Source organism: Bombina bombina, chromosome 1 (assembly GCF_027579735.1).
Source record: "Bombina bombina isolate aBomBom1 chromosome 1, aBomBom1.pri, whole genome shotgun sequence".
Lineage (NCBI taxonomy): Eukaryota > Metazoa > Chordata > Amphibia > Anura > Bombinatoridae > Bombina > Bombina bombina.
The window spans coordinates 175855018-175873062 of record NC_069499.1 but is presented as its reverse complement, the minus strand read 5'-3'; the positions used below and the strand labels follow the sequence as shown (position 1 = coordinate 175873062).

The 18045-nt window shown below is 40.4% G+C and overlaps 1 protein-coding gene and 1 long non-coding RNA gene across 3 annotated transcripts in view; one reads left to right on the top strand and one right to left on the bottom strand.

Annotated features, from left to right (window-relative positions):
* Positions 1 to 18045, bottom strand: part of SLC25A21 (solute carrier family 25 member 21) — a 939705-nt gene that overhangs the window by 214789 nt on the left and 706871 nt on the right. For both annotated transcript variants that reach the window (XM_053697732.1, XM_053697731.1), the window contains exons 6-7: positions 15579 to 15638; positions 2061 to 2168 (exon numbers count right to left, since the gene is read on the bottom strand). In XM_053697732.1, the coding sequence (XP_053553707.1) occupies positions 2061 to 2168; positions 15579 to 15638 (168 nt within the window). The remainder of the gene's footprint in view (positions 1 to 2060; positions 2169 to 15578; positions 15639 to 18045) is intronic.
* The window catches only part of LOC128645018 (uncharacterized), a 261753-nt gene that overhangs the window by 47434 nt on the left and 196274 nt on the right, over positions 1 to 18045 (top strand). The gene's annotated exons all lie outside the window — the stretch shown is intronic.

Sequence of the window (18045 nt, the reverse complement as noted above, 5' to 3'; positions counted from 1 at the left end):
TTCTTCTTCTAAATACTGCCTGAGATAAACACCACACTCCGGTACCATTTAAAAATAACAAACTTTTGATTGAAGAAATAAACTAAGTATAAAACACCACTCTCCTCTTACGACCTCCATCTTTGTTGAGGGTTGCAAGAGAATGACTGGATATGGCAGTTAGGGGAGGAGCTATATAGCAGCTCTGCTGTGGGTGATCCTCTTGCAACTTCCTGTTGGGAAGGAGAATATCCCATAAGTAATGGATGATCCGTGGACTGGATACACTTAACAAGAGAAAATAACATTTTCACCAGCTATGTAAAGTCTGAGTGTCTAACTGACCTTTTCCCCCTGAGAGCTCCTTCCCTGCTTGAGAAGATGCAGAACAGTTACATTTAAATCTGTAAATATAAAATGACAGTAACCTACTTTAGGTATTTTCCTTTTACGTTTTAGGTGCCAAAAGTGCCTAAAAATGTATGTAACTATGTTCTCAGGGGCTATGTGAATCATGTGAGCTGTGTGAGTGCAAGTACCTACTTACCTGTCAGCACTCACTTTACCGTGCTTACCAAGCTGAAGAACACCTACTTCCAGTATAAGAGCACATACTGTGTAGTATGAACTGACACAGTATCTGGATCAAGAGTGCACAAATGAGGCCAACAGAAGGAGGCTGCTGGATAAATCCCAGCGAAACCTGAGGCGGGCTTGTGACAAACTCCCAGAAGAAGATGTACTTACACAACCAGTTGTACTCATGCACACCCCTCCTCTGTCCTATTCCAGGCTGTCTGACAAGGATACTTGGTCTCACATTAGTGTGAGAACCCTTTAAAACGACATATAGATCAGCATTTCAAGTTTTACCATCACTCCTTGCAAAAAGTTGAATAAGGAATCATGGCAAAGTGAGAGGGATTAAAGCTCTGTTTTGTGGGGTTTTTTGCTTTTTCCTGTACGACTGGACTTAATCCCACACATCTGATAGCTCATGGACTCTCCTCTTTACACTTTACAATTATCAACATTATCTCTTACTATACTTTGTTTAAGCATAGCATATGTAGATAGGTTTAGGAGTGTGCGTATGTGGGCGTGTGTGTATGAAATGGTAGCTGTGTTTGTAACAAGGTGTCTAAGGTCTTGCACACATAAGGAACCTGTCCACCTGTCTTTACAGTTATCAGTGCACAAGAAAATTCTTGTGCAGCACTGCTCCATGCTCTGGTACAACCAATCGTATGAGAGCAGGGCCTGCCAATTACCCCAACGGGTAAGAACAGTGGTTGCATTGCAGCTGTAAGCAAACTTGCTCTCCGACCGCTCCATAGCACCTTCTGCAGCTTAATAAATGGAGCTCAAAGTGCAACCCTCTTAGCTGTTGTCACTAAAATAAATTTCTTTAGAATCGTATTAAATCCAAAGGCTCTATGTATTGTGCGGACAGCACAGCCTTTAATACATGGGGCCCTATATCTTAAGATAATCACAGCTTTATATTTACTGAGTAGGGGTCGTTGTAACATATTTTTGTGTGTGTGTATTTACATATTTGTGCCAGTTGGTTACTTTAGTTAGCACAATGCCTTGGCAATTTGACTACTACTGGTTATTTAAATGGACATTTATTTCATGATTCAGACAGAACACAAGATTTTAACTTATATTATCTGATTTGCTTTGTTTTCTTGGTATCCTTTGTTGAAAAACCTACCTAGGTAGGCTCAGAAGCTGTGAGCTAGCTGTGAGCTAGTATACCTCTTATCATTGGCTTACCGATGTGTTCAGCTAGCTCTCAGCAGCGCATTGCTGCTACTTCAATAAAAGATACCAAGAGAATCATGCAAAATAGATAATCAAAGTGAATTGGAAAATTGTACCAAATTATATGCTCTATCTGAATCATGAAAAACGTATTTAAGTTTCATGTCCCTTTATGTATTTTTCATTATCATAATAATACATTTTTTAATGATTGTTGCAATATACTTTCTTATTTCCATTACTATTATTTAATTCTATGTAACAAAAAGGAAAGACGCACACCTTAAAGGAGAGAGAATGTACTAATTTACCTGGGCAAATGCGTCCCTGTTAGCTTGTAGTCCGACCTTTACCACCTCAAAAGGATTAACAACAACGGCTTCAGTCAGTCCTGATCCCAGTCCAGCAATTGCAAATACCTAGGGTTAAAAACACAGAAACAAAAAGAAGCTGCTCCCATGTAATACATTTAACTTCAGTGATTCAGACAGAGAAAATGTTCAATTTACTTCTATTATCTAATTTATTTTGTTTGTTTGTTTCCTTTGTATACCTAGTTAGGTTCATGACAATGCACTACTGGCAGCTAGCTTCTGATTGGTGGCCTCACACATATATGCTTCTATTCATTGGCCCACAAGATGTGTTCAGATAGCCCCTAGTAGTGCAGTGTTGCATATTTAACAAAGGATCCCAAAAAGAATGAAGCATAATTTGATAATAGAAGTAAATTTTGAAAGTTGTATAAAATTATATGATCTACCAGAATCATAAAAAGTTTTTTGGTTTCATATATATATATATATATATATATATATATATATATATATATATATATATATATATATACACACACACAGACATAATCACACACACATATATTCTGCTTAGCAAGCCACCAATTTACAGGTTGACTGGTCATAAAATACAATGCATAGAAACTCTGGCACACAGATTAAATGCAAAATGGAACAGGTTACAGTATTTGGCCAAATTGTGATAGGCCCAGGACCACATCAAGGTCTCTGCCTGGGTCCCTATTATAGAACCAAACAATGCATTACTACAACCAAACATACACAAACAAGGGTGACACAGGCCTTTTGTAATTTTCCTCTGAGTGCTGGTGAGTGCTTTAAGTTTTGCAGTGACATAGACTGTGGACACGGTCCAGTTTGACAGTGCAGTTCCTTATGTGTTCTTGCATATAAAACTAAAACATGTTTTCTTCCTAATGGGAAAGAGTCCACAGCCGCATTCATTACATGTGGGAAATAAGAACCTGGCCACCAGGAGGAGGCAAAAACACACCAAAGGCTCAAATACTCCTCCCACTTCCCCTATCCCCCAGTCATTCTTTGCCTTTCGCCCCAAGAGGTTGGCAGAGAACTTTCAGAAGTTTTATTTTGTAAGGAAAATACTTTTATTAATTTTTACGTAAAGTGTGTCTCTCATGGAGGGTAGTACTCTTTACAGTGGGACAGGAGTTTTAAGTAGTCCTGTTAGTCTCTCAGTGAGGGCCTGGGTGAATGTTAGAGTCCGGAGATGCAGTGGGAGTTCTCTCTGCGACACCATCCCGACTCGTATTAACAGCTCCACTAGCACTTGGCGTTGCCGAACCTTTGCTTCGCTACCTGCTGTCTTCTCTCAAGTTCACGACGGAGGAGACGCTACTATCCGTCACACTTGAAGGGTCGTGTTCCTGTTCCATGGCGTAGATTCCGGTAAGATTGTTTCATTTTATCAATATGAATGTTATGTTATGTGACAGATAGGTATGGGTCTCAGTGAGACTCCTTTGTACGGATCTGGGAATCATGGGATAATTCCTTCCTTAGTGGGGATTTGTGAACAGGGTGGGGTTCCTTAATCATGTTTCTTATGTGATCTCCCTGCTTTGTGTAGTGGGTATCGGCTCTGGGGCTAAGACAGGAGAATTGCTTGGAGATTTAGTGGGGTCTAGTTGCCGCCTTTTTCTGGCACACTTTTTTGGACTTTACGGTTCACCTTATGACCGGGCGTTGTTACGCTGGGTTTTTACACTTTTGCATTCCTGACTGTGTGGCAACAACGACTTTCTGCTTCGTTTGGATATGGTCATAGGAGGTGGTTAGTGCCCCAGCCATTGTGGGTGTCAGGTGCCGTTCGTTTTTTTTATATAGTCCTATTTTTCTCTTTGGGTTTAACCATGGAGGATTCTGAAGCAGACACTGTCGTTTCTGATTCCGATTCTTCCTCTTGTGAGGAAGGTGCTTCGGCCCCACTGACGGAAGTTTATCAGTCCTGTCTCTTGTGCCTTCTTAGATCACCTGGTTCCTCGGGCTCGGGGAACCAGGGGCCTATTGAGCCATCAGCCTCTTGGGGCTCTGTTCCTCAAGCGGCGGATTCCCAACAGCACCCTTCCTCTACATTGGCGGGTAACCCTGTTAATTCTCCCTCCGCACAGGGTGATTTGTTTCCCCTGTAGATGGCAGGTCATTTCCGCTTCAATATATTGATGGCGCTGGTTTGCCTGGAGGAACCGGAGGTTTCTTCGTGGTTGTGTTCTTGCCGGATTATCCCAGGTGTCCAGACTTCAGGTGGGTCTATTCAGTTTTCTCCGGGGGTGAATATTCCTCCATGTTGCACCTTTCGTTATTGGATCGCGTGGCTACGCGTTCTACTTCGTCGTCTTTTCACCTTATTGGGGGACCCTCTCCTCTATCAGTCGGGGAATGTGTCCTTCAATGGTGCTACGAGCTAGACTATTGGGGATGTTGATCGTCTCCTGTCGGTCGCTTGTGTCCTTTCCCAGAGTTGTCTTATTTTCTTTCATCCGGTTAGGATATTTTTTTTATTTGATTAGTCCTTCGGGAATTTTTGGGATGGACTTGCTTTTTATTACTTCCTTGGAAGTTGTTCGCGGACTGTTGGGTCCGGAGTTTGTGTGCACTCTGTTAAGTTGTCAGTGACGCCTGTTGTGCCTGGTGGGTCCGGCGGGACCTTGAGTGTTTTGTTTTATTGTTTGTTTTCACAAACTACACTATACATCTACATCCGGACCTTCGGGTCTGCATACCGGGAGAGATTGAGTGTGCCACTCTGTTCCCGGGAGCTTGGTCGGTGGCTTCCGCCGGGTCGCTCTGGCTCTCCTTTCAGGGGGAGGGGCCTTCTCTGCTAGGGCGGTTCTTAGGCCTTGGTCTTCTTGCTACCCTTTGGGTGGTTTAGACTCCTAGGGTCTCTGGACCTCGTTTTGTTCTGCTTTTAATGGATCCTCTTCGTAGATTAGCGGTGGAGTGCTTGCTTGGTATGCAAGACATAGCGGGATCATGGCTGCATTCTCTGTGATCCGGCAGCGGTGCTGTTGGGTGGCTAGCCTGTGACTTGCCACGCGGGGGCCTGGTCGCCTTCTTCGCTGCTGGAGGTCTCTTCTAGCTAGAACCCGTATTGGGGTCGCCTTGTTTCGTTTCGGTTCTGGTTCTGTTCTTTTCCCAGAATTGTATTCCACCCTCTTAGGGTTGGGTGCTGTCGTGGGACCCTAGTTACTGAATGTTGCGGAGTTTAGCTCTGTGTCGTGGGTTCTATCGCCTTGAGATCGGTTCTGCGGTCCTTTTCTTAGGGTTTTGCTAGAGTTCCCATTTTTTTTGGGTACCTTCCTCGGGTGAGGAGTGTCTGACCGGAATTTTGGTCGGGGTCCTCTTCTTCAGGTCTATTCGTGGATCTGGAATTGGGCTGGGATTCCGGGTGGTGTTGGTATAGCTCTGTCTATGCTTGTCCCGGCTTTTCCCTCTGGTATTGGGTTGCATCTGGTCCCCTTCTTATGGCTGCTCGGGGCCTTTGTTTTCTGTGAGGGAAAGTGTTCTGGACTTCCTTTGGGGTCCACTGTTCTGGTGCTCTGACCTTGCATCAGCATTCCTGTGTAGTGCCTTGGTAAAGGTCACTTTGTCCTCATATCTTCCCCACCAGTATCTGTTGTGGGGCCCAGAGATTGCTACCTCGGGTAGTCTCTGCTCCTTTGGGGGCTGGCTCGCGTTTGACTCCTGTGTCGAGTTTTGTGTCCGGGGGGGGGGGGCAAGGTTTCCCCTGTACTCCATCTTCCCTTGGGGGACTTTTGTCTCTGGGTTTGTGTTCCTATTTTTCCCTGGTTCAGGGATGGAGATGACCTTGGCAATGGACTTCTGGGTTTGGTGTTCATCTGGTTCTGGTGGGACTCTGCCCATGTTTCTGGTTGCACACTTTCGAGGTGGCTGGTGGTGTTCCTCCCTGTCGTTCAAGGGGGGGGACGACTCTGTCTATGGACTTTTCACTGTCGTCGACTGGTTGGTATTTCCGTGTGTGGGCTGTCCTTGTTGCGGCGGTTCTGCGGTAGTTGAGGATGTCCCTGTTTATCTCAGGATCCTAAGCTGTGGTTCTGGTCATCTTTTGACTTTTCAGCTGTCTCTGTTTCTTTTGGAGGCAGTGGGTCCCTGTTAAGGTGCTCTCTGAGCTCTCAGGGGGTTTGGATCTCTGAATTTTCTGAACTTGGTATTTGCTGGATTCTTTTCTTCCGAGCTGCGGGGTTCTCGTAGAGGGGTGCCTCGGTCTCCTTTTCGGTTTAAGGCGAACTCCTTGGTTCCCTCCAGCTGGGGAGCTGGACAAGGGGTTTTTTCCCTTTATCTGTGGCTGCACTATAGCGTGCTACTTAGTTGTCTGTGCGGTTTTCTGTTTCTCAAGATACTTTTTGTTCTCTTTCGGTCTCCGACTCTCGTGTTTGGCTGATGATGCCCTTTTTTCTGGCATCTGATTTGTCTTTTGGAAGACAGGGTCCTGGTTAGTTATCCCTCTACCTTGCCTCTTCCTTTGGGGAGTTGTTAGTCAGGGTCCCTTTATGGGGGCGTGTGTATAGGATCTGCCTATGGGCGATAGTGCGCTTCGAGTCCTGTTGGCTCAGTGGTGTTGCAGGTGGTTTTTACCCAGGCTTGGGGACTGTCGTTTGTGTCCTTGGGGCCCTTTTTTCTTCATGTTTTTGCTCCCTGCTTTTGGATAAAGCGGGACTTTATTTATGGGATGTGGTTCAGTCCCGGTGCCCTCCGATTGGGCCGCCTCTTACCCTCCCGTTCTTGGCCTTCAGTGTCCTCTTTGGCTTGGATATAATTTTCCCACAAGTAATGAATGCGCCTGTGGACTCTTTCCCATTAGGAAGAAAAAACATAATTTATGTAAGAACTTACCTGATAAATTCATTTCTTTCATATTAGCAAGAGTCCATGAGCTAGTGACGTATGGGATATACATTCCTACCAGGAGGGGCAAAGTTTCCCAAACCTCAAAATGCCTATAAATACACCCCTCACCACACCCACAAATCAGTTTAACGAATAGCCAAGAAGTGGGGTGATAAGAAAAAAAGTGCGAAAGCATATAAATAAGGAATTGGAATAATTGTGCTTTATACAAAAAAATCATAACCACCACAAAAAGGGTGGGCCTCATGGACTCTTGCTAATATGAAATAAATGAATTTATCAGGTAAGTTCTTACATAAATTATGTTTTCTTTCATGTAATTAGCAAGAGTCCATGAGCTAGTGACGTATGGGATAATGACTACCCAAGATGTGGATCTTTCCACGCAAGAGTCACTAGAAAGGGAGGGATAAAATAAAGACAGCCAATTCCTGCTAAAAATAATCCACACCCAAAATAAAGTTTAATGAAAACATAAGCAGAAGATTCAAATTGAAACCGCTGCCTGAAGTACTTTTCTACCGAAAACTGCTTCAGAAGAAGAAAACACATCAAAATGGTAGAATTTAGTAAAAGTATGCAAAGAGGACCAAGTTGCTGCTTTTGATCAACCGAAGCCTCATTCCTAAACGCCCAGGAAGTAGAAACTGACCTAGTAGAATGAGCTGTAATCCTTTGAGGCGGAGTTTTACCCGACTCGACATAGGCATGATGAATTAAAGATTTCAACCAAGATGCCAAAGAAATGGCAGAAGCTTTCTGGCCTTTTCTGGAACCGGAAAAGATGACAAATAGACTAGAAGTCTTTCGGAAAGACTTAGTAGCTTCAACATAATATTTCAAAGCTCTAACAACATCCAAAAAATGCAACTATTTCTCCTTAGAATTCTTAGGCTTAGGACATAATGAAGGAACCACAATTTCTCTACTAATGTTGTTGGAATTCACAACCTTAGGTAAAAATTCAAAAGAAGTTCGCAACACCACCTTATCCTGGTGAAAAATCAGAAAAGGAGATTCACAAGAAAGAGCAGATAATTCAGAGACTCTTCTGGCAGAAGAGATGGCCAAAAGGAACAAAACTTTCCAAGAAAGTAATTTAATGTCCAATGAATGCATGGGTTCAAAAGGAGGAGCTTGAAGAGCCCCCAGAACCAAATTCAAACTCCAAGGAGGAGCAATTGACTTAATGGCAGGTTTTATACGAACCAAAGCTTGTACAAAACAATGAATATCAGGAAGATTAGCAATCTTTCTGTGAAAAAGAACAGAAAGAGCAGAGATTTGTCCTTTCAAGGAACTTGCGGACAAACCTTTATCTAAACCATCCTGAAGAAACTGTAAAATTCTCGGAATTCTAAAAGAATGCCAGGAAAAATTATGAGAAAGACACCAAGAAATATAAGTCTTCCAGACTCTATAATATATCTCTCTAGATACAGAATTACGAGCCTGTAACATAGTATTAATCACAGAGTCAGAGAAACCTCTTTGACCAAGAATCAAGCGTTCAATCTCTATACCTTTAAATTTAAGTATTTGAGATCCTGATGGAAAAAAGGACCTTGCGACAGAAGGTCTGGTCTTAACGGAAGAGTCCACGGTTGGCAAGAGGCCATCCGGACAAGATCCGCATACCAAAACCTGTGAGGCCATGCTGGAGCTACCAGCAGAACAAACAAGCATTCCTTCAGAATCTTGGAGATTACTTTTGGAAGAAGAACTAGAGGCGGAAAGATATAGGCAGGATGATACTTCCAAGGAAGTGATAATGCATCCACTGCCTCTGCCTGAGGATCCCGGGATCTGGACAGATACCTGGGAAGTTTCTTGTTTAGATGAGAAGCCATCAGATCTATTTCTGGAAGTTCCCACATTTGAACAATCTGAAGAAATACCTCTGGGTGAAGAGACCATTCGCCCGGATGCAACGTTTGGCGACTGAGATAATCCACTTCCCAATTGTCTATACCTGGGATATGAACCGCAGAAATTAGACAGGAGCTGGATTCCGCCCAAACCAGAATTCGAGATACTTCTTTCATAGCCAAAGGACTGTGAGTCCCCCCTGATGATTGATGTATGCCACAGTTGTGACATTGTCTGTCTGAAAACAAATGAACGATTCTCTCTTCAGAAGAGGCCAAGACTGAAGAGCTCTGAAAATTGCACGGAGTTCCAAAATATTGATCGGTAATCTCACCTCCTGAGATTCCCAAACCCCTTGTGCCGTCAGAGACCCCCACACAGCTCCCCAACCTGTAAGACTTGCATCTGTTGAAATTACAGTCCAGGTCGGAAGAACAAAAGAAGCCCCCTGAACTAAACGATGGTGATCTGTCCACCACGTCAGAGAGTGTCGTACAATCGGTTTTAAAGATATTAATTGAGATATCTTTGTGTAATCCCTGCACCATTGGTTCAGCATACAGAGCTGAAGAGGTCGCATGTGAAAACGAGCAAAGGGGATCGCGTCCGATGCAGCAGTCATAAGACCTAGAATTTCCATGCATAAGGCTACCGAAGGGAATGATTGTGACTGAAGGTTTCGACAAGCTGAAATCAATTTTAGACGTCTCTTGTCTGTCAAAGACAGAGTCATGGACACTGAATCTATCTGGAAACCCAAAAAGGTTACCCTTGACTGAGGAATCAATTAACTTTTTAGTGAATTGATCCTCCAACCATGATCTTGAAGAAACAACACAAGTCGATTCGTATGAGATTCTGCTAAATGTGAAGACTGAGCAAGTAACAAGATATCGTCCAAATAAGGAAATACCACAATACCCTGTTCTCTGATTACAGACAGAAGGGCACCGAGAACCTTTGTAAAAATTCTTGGAGCTGTAGCTAGGCCAAACGGCAGAGCCACAAACTGGTAATGCTTGTCCAGGAAAGAGAATCTCAGAAACTGATAGTGAGCTGGATGAATCGGAATATGCAGATATGCATCCTGTAAATCTATTGTAGACATATAATGCCCTTGCTGAACAAAAGGCAGGATAGTCCTTACAGTTACCATTTTGAATGTTGGTATCCTTACATAACGATTCAATATTTTTAGATCCAGAACTGGTCTGAAGGAATTCTCCTTCTTTGGTACAATGAAGAGATTCGAATAAAACCCCAGCCCCTGTTCCAGAACTGGAACTGGCATAATTACCCCAGCCAACTCTAGATCTGAAACACATTTCAGAAATGCTTGAGCTTTCACTGGGTTTACTGGGACACGGGAAAGAAAAAATCTCTTTGCAGGAGGTCTTATCTTGAAACCAATTCTGTACCCTTCTGAAACAATGTTCTGAATCCAAAGATTGTGAACAGAATTGATCAAAATTTCTTTGAAAAAATGTAATCTGCCCCCTACCAGCTGGGATGGAATGAGGGCCGCACCTTCATGTGGACTTAGAAGCTGGCTTTGCTTTTCTAGAAGGCTTGGATTTATTCCAGACTGGAGATGGTTTCCAAACTGAAACTGCTCCTGAGGATGAAGGATCAGGCTTTTGTTCTTTGTTGAAACGAAAGGAACGAAAACGATTATTAGCCCTGTTTTACCCTTAGATTTTTTATCCTGTGGTAAAAAAGTTCCTTTCCCACCAGTAACAGTTGAGATAATAGAATCCAACTGAGAACCAAATAATTTATTATCCTGGAAAGAAAGGGAAAGTAGAGTCGATTTAGAAGACATATCAGCATTCCAAGTTTTAAGCCATAAAGCTCTTCTAGCTAAAATAGCTAGAGACATAAACCTGACATCAACTCTGATAATATCAAAAATGGCATCACAGATAAAATTATTAGCATGTTGAAGAAGAATAATAATATTATGAGAATCATGATCTGTTACTTGTTGCGCTAAAGTTTCCAACCAAAAAGTTGAAGCTGCAGCAACATCAGCCAATGATATAGCAGGTCTAAGAAGATTACCTGAACACAGATAAGCTTTTCTTAGAAAGGATTCAAATTTCCTATCTAAAGGATCCTTAAAGGAAGTACCATCTGCCGTAGGAATAGTAGTACGTTTAGCAAGGGTAGAAATAGCCCCATCAACTTTAGGGATTTTGTCCCAAAAATCTAATCTGTCGGACGGTACAGGATATAATTGCTTAAAACATTTAGAAGGAGTAAATGAATTACCCAAATTATTCCATTCTCTGGAAATTACTTCAGAAATAGCACCAGGAACAGGAAAAACTTCTGGAATAACCACAGGAGATTTAAAGACCTTGTCTAAACGTTTAGATTTAGTATCAAGAGGACCAGAATCCTCAATTTCTAATGCAATTAGGACTTCTTTAAGTAAAGAACGGATAAATTCCATTTTAAATAAATATGACGATTTATCAGCATCAACCTCTGAGACAGAATCCTCTGTATCAGAAGAATCATTAGAATCAGAATGATGATGTTCATTTAAAAATTCATCTGTATAAAGAGAAGTTTTAAAATACTTTTTATGTTTACCAGAAGGAGACATAGCCTTCTTAATGGATTCAGAAACAAAATCTCTTATGTTATCAGGAACACTCTGAACATTAGATGTTGATGGAACTGCAACAGGTAATGGTACTTTACTAAAGGAAATATTTTCTGCATTAACAAGTTTGTCATGACATTTAATACAAACAACAGCTGGAGGAACAACTACCAAAAGTTTACAGCAGATACACTTAGCTTTGGTAGTTCCAGCACCAGGCAACGATTTTCCAGTAGTATCTTCTGACTCAGTTGCAACGTGTGACATCTTGCAATATGTAATAGAAAAAACAACATATAAAGCAAAATTGATCAAATTCCTTAAATGACAGTTTCAGGAATGGGAAAAAATGCCAGTGAACAAGCTTCTAGCAAGCAGAAGCAAAAAATAACGAGACTTAAATAAAGTGGAGACAAAAATTGACGCCCACATTATTTGGCGCCTAAATGCTATTAGTGCCAAAAATGACGCCACATCCGGAACGCCGACATTTTTGGCGCGAAAAACGTCAAAAATGACGCAACTTCTGGCGACACGTATGACGCCGGAAACAGAAAAAAACATGTATTGTGCCTCTCAACATTACATGAATAGTGCTGATAAACAGCATACTACATGTTCCTCCCTGCAAACCCTGCAGCATGTGTAACTCATAAGTGTCCAGGAAAACATGGCCGAGGTGGCAACCCTACTTCAGAGGCTCAGATTTTAAACATACAATAACGCTCCAATCCAACTTAATATGCAACCTCAAAGATGTTTCAGCTTAAAAATATACTTCCTGATAAAAGCACCACTACCTTCAACACCTTCTACTGCCTGTACAGTACTGGACTGGCCATGAATATTCCTGTATCTAATCAAGATCCACTATGGGGGTAACTCAGAGCACAGGGGAATATCGAAAGCATAAGAAGCACATTTTTTCATAGGATGTTATACTGACAATCTTTGATATTTGAAATTCATAATTAGCTTAACTGGTACATTTATGTTCCTTTAACCCCTTGAGGGCTAACGACGGCCCTGAGTCGTCGCAAATTGTCTCAGTCAGGTGCTAACGACGGCTCAGAGCCGTCGCTAGCACTCTCCCACCTTGAGGGAGATCTGGGGGCTCCCACCCACTTCTACCCCGGCGATTGAGCCTGCATAGTGACAGCCATCGCCTGGGCTTCACGTTTTGTGTGGTGACGTCACGTGCAATGACGTGATGACGTCACCGTGCAACTTTATTTAAAATTCACAATAGACAGTATATGGAAATGGGGAATGCTGCTTAGATGCCTGTATCTCAGGCATCTAAGCAGCTACAGACCCCGGGACCCACCGCTGGAAAGTAATCGCCTAACCTTTCCAATAAGTCTTGGGATCTGAAAAAAAAAAATATTTAAAAAATAAAAAACCCTAAAATCCAGCTTAGCACCCAGGTGGGAAAATGCTTAGCACTCAAAGGGTTAATACAGTTTTAACTTTTTAAGATTAAGCTATGTGTAAGATTTCAAGGGAGGTTTACAAAAAATATTTTGTTTCATCTCTTTTCATCTATGTACCAAATATTCTACACCATTAAAAACACTTCACATCGCGTCAGGGGTGAATTGCAATAAATATATTAACTTTGGTGCTTTATGAGAACAAAATGAATATAAATAATGGAAAAATACATGTCTATACAGAATGTGTACATCACAGCTTTATACACATGCTGAGCCCCATTACAGGAGCAAATATTAAAAACATGAAAACAGGCCCCGCATAGGTGAAGGAGGCATAAATATGTTTTGTAATGAAAAAATACTTCTGAAACCACAGAGCTGTAAAATAAAGTTAGGATTAAAGGGATATGAAACACAAAGCTTTCTTTCATGATTCTGCAACAAAAACAACTTTCAAAATCACTTCTACTATCAGTTTTACTTCCGTTTCTTAGCATTGTTGTTTGAAACCTAGTTCCTGTATATAGGATAACTTTTCAACAAAGGGTAGCAAGAGAAAGAGGTAGATTTCATAAAAGAATTGAAGTGAATTTTTTTTTTATTTTCTGTTGTATCTGAATCATGAGAGTTTAATTTGAACTTCCTTAAAGGGACACTGTACCCAATTTTTTTCTTTTGTGATTCAGATAGAGCATGACATTTTAAGCATCTTTCTAATTTACTCCTATTATCAAATTTTCTTCATTCTCTTGGTATCTTTATTTGAAAAGCAAGAATGTAAGTTTAGATGCCGGCCCATTTTTGGTGAACAACCTGGGTTGTCCTTGCTGATTGGTGGATAAATTCATCCACCAATAAAAAAGTGCTGTCCAGAGTACTGAAACAAACAAAAAACTTTTGAAACAAAGAACAATTGATAATAGGAGTAAATTAGAAAGTTGCTTAAAATTGCATGCTCTATCTGAATCACAAAAGAAAAAATTTGGCTTCAGTGTCCCTTTAAATGATTTTTGAGACAAGGGAATTTATATTTATAAATGACAACTTATGGGGTGTTATATTTTCTTTCCATCATTGTCATGTTTCTCTGTATTGAATGTAATATTTGAATAGGACAAGTAACATTGAATAAAAAAAAGGGAAAAAAAACTAATTTTAAAAGCAGATTTTTTACAGATTTTTTTAAAGGTACTTTCTAAACTTAAAGGGACAGTCTAGTCAAAATTAAACTTTCATGATTCAGATAGGGCATGCAATTTTAAACAACATTCCATTTTACTTTTTTCATTAAATTTGCTTTGTTCTCATGGTATTCTTTGTTGAAAGCTAAACTTAGGTAGACGTATATGTTAATTTCCTATCACAGTGCAGACAGTGCTGATTCATGTGTGCCATATACATAACATAGTGCTCACTCACGTGGAGTTATTTATGAGTCAGTACTGATTGGCTAAAATGCAAGTCTGTCACCTGTCAAAAGAACTGAAATAAGAGGTAGTCTGCAGAGGCTTAGATACAAGGTAATCACAGAAGTAAAAAGTATATTAATATAACCGTGTCGGTTATGCAAAACTGGGGAATGTGTAATAAAGGTATTATCTATCTTTTTAAACAATAAAACTTCTGCAGTAAATTGTCCTTTAATATTACATTTGATACAGGGCTCTTTTTTTTTTTACTTATCATAAAGATCATAGCAAATTGTAAATAGTATGAGGGTATTCTCAGAATAATAAAGCCTCCAATTGTAGCTATGCATTCTGGGTAGGGAAATGCTAATCAGGTTCTCAATGGTTCACTATTTTGCTTTATGTTTATTACTTGGACCCCACTATGCATCTGTAGTGCTGTTCAACACTGCTTTCAAAAAAAGATTAAAATGTTTGCAAAACAAGATATCTCCTTAATTGAGCTGTGATGGGCTCCATTATTATGTATGCTGTGTCTTTCAACCACTTTTTTAGCCCCTAAATATAAAGACCTAGAAGTTCCAGTGGTTCTACAGTCCTAGGTAGATGGTTTAAGATGTAGGTAAGAGGCTGTTTGGTTTTGCAGAGCTATTCGCTCATCTTTTGACAGTGAGGTGAAAATCCAGCTGGGGTTACAGATACCTTTAAAACTACTGGGTCCCTGGAGTTCAATTGCATCTTTTGAAGTTAAAGGGACAGTCAAGTCCAAAATAAACTTTAATGTGTCAAATTGGGCATGTAATTTTAAACAACTTTCCAATTTATTTTTATCACCAATTTTGCTTTGTTCTCTTGGTATTCTTCGTTAAAAGCTAAACTTAGGTAGGCTCATATGCTATTTTCTAAGACCTTGAAGGCCACCTCTAATCTGAATGCATTTTAAAAAGTTTTTCCCCACTATAGGACATTAGTTCATGTGTGTAATATAGATAATATGGAGCTCACACATGTGAAGTTACCTAGGAGTCAGCACCGATTGGCTAAAAAGCAAAAGAACTGAAAAAGGGGGCAGTATGGAACTATTTACTGTTAAAAGGACAGTCAACACTGAAACCGATATCTAATATCTGTAGTTTATAGTGGTACTATATGGTATAGCATGATTTGGGGTAGCACCACTATAAACTACAGATATTAGATATCGGTTTCAGTTCTGAATACTGTAAATGCTGAAGCAGTACATTAGCACCACATTGGTTATTTTTTGAGATGCAAAAGGATCTCGTGCAGTCCGACTTACCCATGCAGGTGGCAGAGACAGGGGGGCCAGCAGCTTTTTATATTGTTCAAAGGTGAAAAACTGAAAGAAAGAAAATGAAGTGCTGAAAAAATACCTGAGCAAACATATAGTTTTTTTAGAGGCATTACTGGCAACAGGATTCCAAATTCTACTCTTACATTCATTATCCACAAAAGGTTTGTCATTGGGTATCTATTCCATTGTTGGGTCTTTAGTTCTCCAAGGTTCACTGCAGATTAATGAATCCAAAGGGTGTTAAGTGCTAAAGACTTGAATGGTTCCTTCGTCAGGTGTTTAAAGTCAGCACTAAATAGAGTTTAGAGAACAATCACAGGGGATCTGCTGTGATGTCTAACTTTAAGGATTATGCTTTTCTCAAATCCTTCCTCACTATCAGCAACTGCTGAGATTAGAGCAGTGGTACTGAAGTTATGGTGATCTGAGCTACTCTTGGCATTCCCTTATCATACACGTGCGTTAAACAGTCACATGACATCCTTGATGTTGTTACATCTTTTACATATGATCCTGAGGAATTCATCATATAGAAGGCACATAATGGCCATACTACACAAGCCACATCAGCTCTGATTTTGTCTAATATCTTGATAGGAGGACTGTTACACCCCAAGCTGTCTACTCACTATTAGTGCTGGCCACCGTCTATTTAGTGGCAAATTCCAGTAAAAATAAGTGAAACACAGACATCTAAAATTCAAAAATGCACATTACACCAGAAGTGCCAAGTGCATGACATTACCCAGAGGCACTGCAGGAAACAATGCAGTATTGCACAATTTTTATTTTTTTATGATTCAGATAGGCAGCGTTTCCCAAAACCAGTCCACTGGACCTTTAACAGGCCAGATATTCATTATAGCTTAACTAGAGCACAGGTGAAGTAACCAGCTCACCCATCAGTTAGTTAAAATATAATGAATATCTGGTTTGCTAAAGGTGCTGAGGACTGAAGCTGGGAAGCAAAGAGATTGGGCGTACAATATTTCCAATTTATTTCTATTGTCATTTACTTTGTTCTCATGATATTCTTTGTTGAAGGGAATACACAGGTTGGTAGTGTGCACATATGTGCAGAGCTATATGGCTTAGGTTTTGCACTGGATAGCAGCAGTTCGTATAATGTATAACATTGTTAAAAGCATTCTTACAAAACTGATGGCATAAAGTGCTCCAGACACATGCACATTCCTGAGCATACCTACCTGCTTTTCAACCAGGGTGGCTAAAAATCAATGAGATAAAAAAAAAAAAAGAAAAGAAAAAAAAAATGATTTTTCTATTTAAATCAGATTTTTTTATAATTTAAATTTTAATTTTTCCAACTTCAATATGATTTCTTTTTTTTAAATAAAATGCTTTTCAAGAATAAATGTATCTAAAGATATTTTTTTTAAAATACATTATAATCCAAAGGTTATTCATACTGAAATATGTACAGTTGTTTTAATGATCTAATGCGAGGATGTATATTTACGGCTGTAAAGTTCTTGGTAAATTCTATGGCCTAGATTTAGAGTTGGGCGGTAGCCGTGAAAACCAGCGTTAGAGGCTCCTAATGCTGGTTTTTACCGCCCTCTGGTATTTGGAGTCAGTCATTAAAGGGTCTAACGCTCACTTTTCAGCCGCGACTTTTCCATACCGCAGATCCCCTTACGTCAATTGCGTATCCTATCTTTTCAATGGGATCTTTCTAACGCTGGTATTTAGAGTCTTGGCTGAAGTGAGCGTTAGACATCTAACGACAAAACTCCAGCCGCAGAAAAAAGTCAGTAGTTAAGAGCTTTCTGGGCTAACACCGGTTTATAAAGCTCTTAACTACGGTGCTCTAAAGTACACTAACACCCATAAACTACCTATGTCGCCTTAAACCGAGGTCCCCCCACATCGCCGCCACTCTATTAACATTTTTTAACCCCTAATCTGCCGACCGCCACCTACGTTATACTTATGTACCCCTAATCTGCTGCCCCTAACACCGCCGACCCCTATATTATATTTATTAACCCCTAATCTGCCCCCCTCAATGTCGCCTCCACCTGCCTACACTTATTAACCCCTAATCCGCCTCACTCCCACCTCAATAACCCTATAATAAATAGTATTAACCCCTAATCTGCCCTCCCAAACATCGCCGACACCTAACTTCAATTATTAACCCCTAATCTGCCGACCGAATCTCGCCGCTACTGTAATAATTGGATTAACCCCTAAAGCTAAGTCTAACCCTAACCCTAACACCCCCCTAAATTAAATATAATTTAAATCTAACGAAATAAATTAACTCTTATTAAATAAATTATTCCTATTTAAAGCTAAATACTTACCAGTAAAATAAATCCTAATATAGCTACAATATAAATTATAATTATATTATAGCTATTTTAGGATTTATATTTATTTTACAGGTAACTTTGTATTTATTTTAACCAGGTACAATAGCTATTAA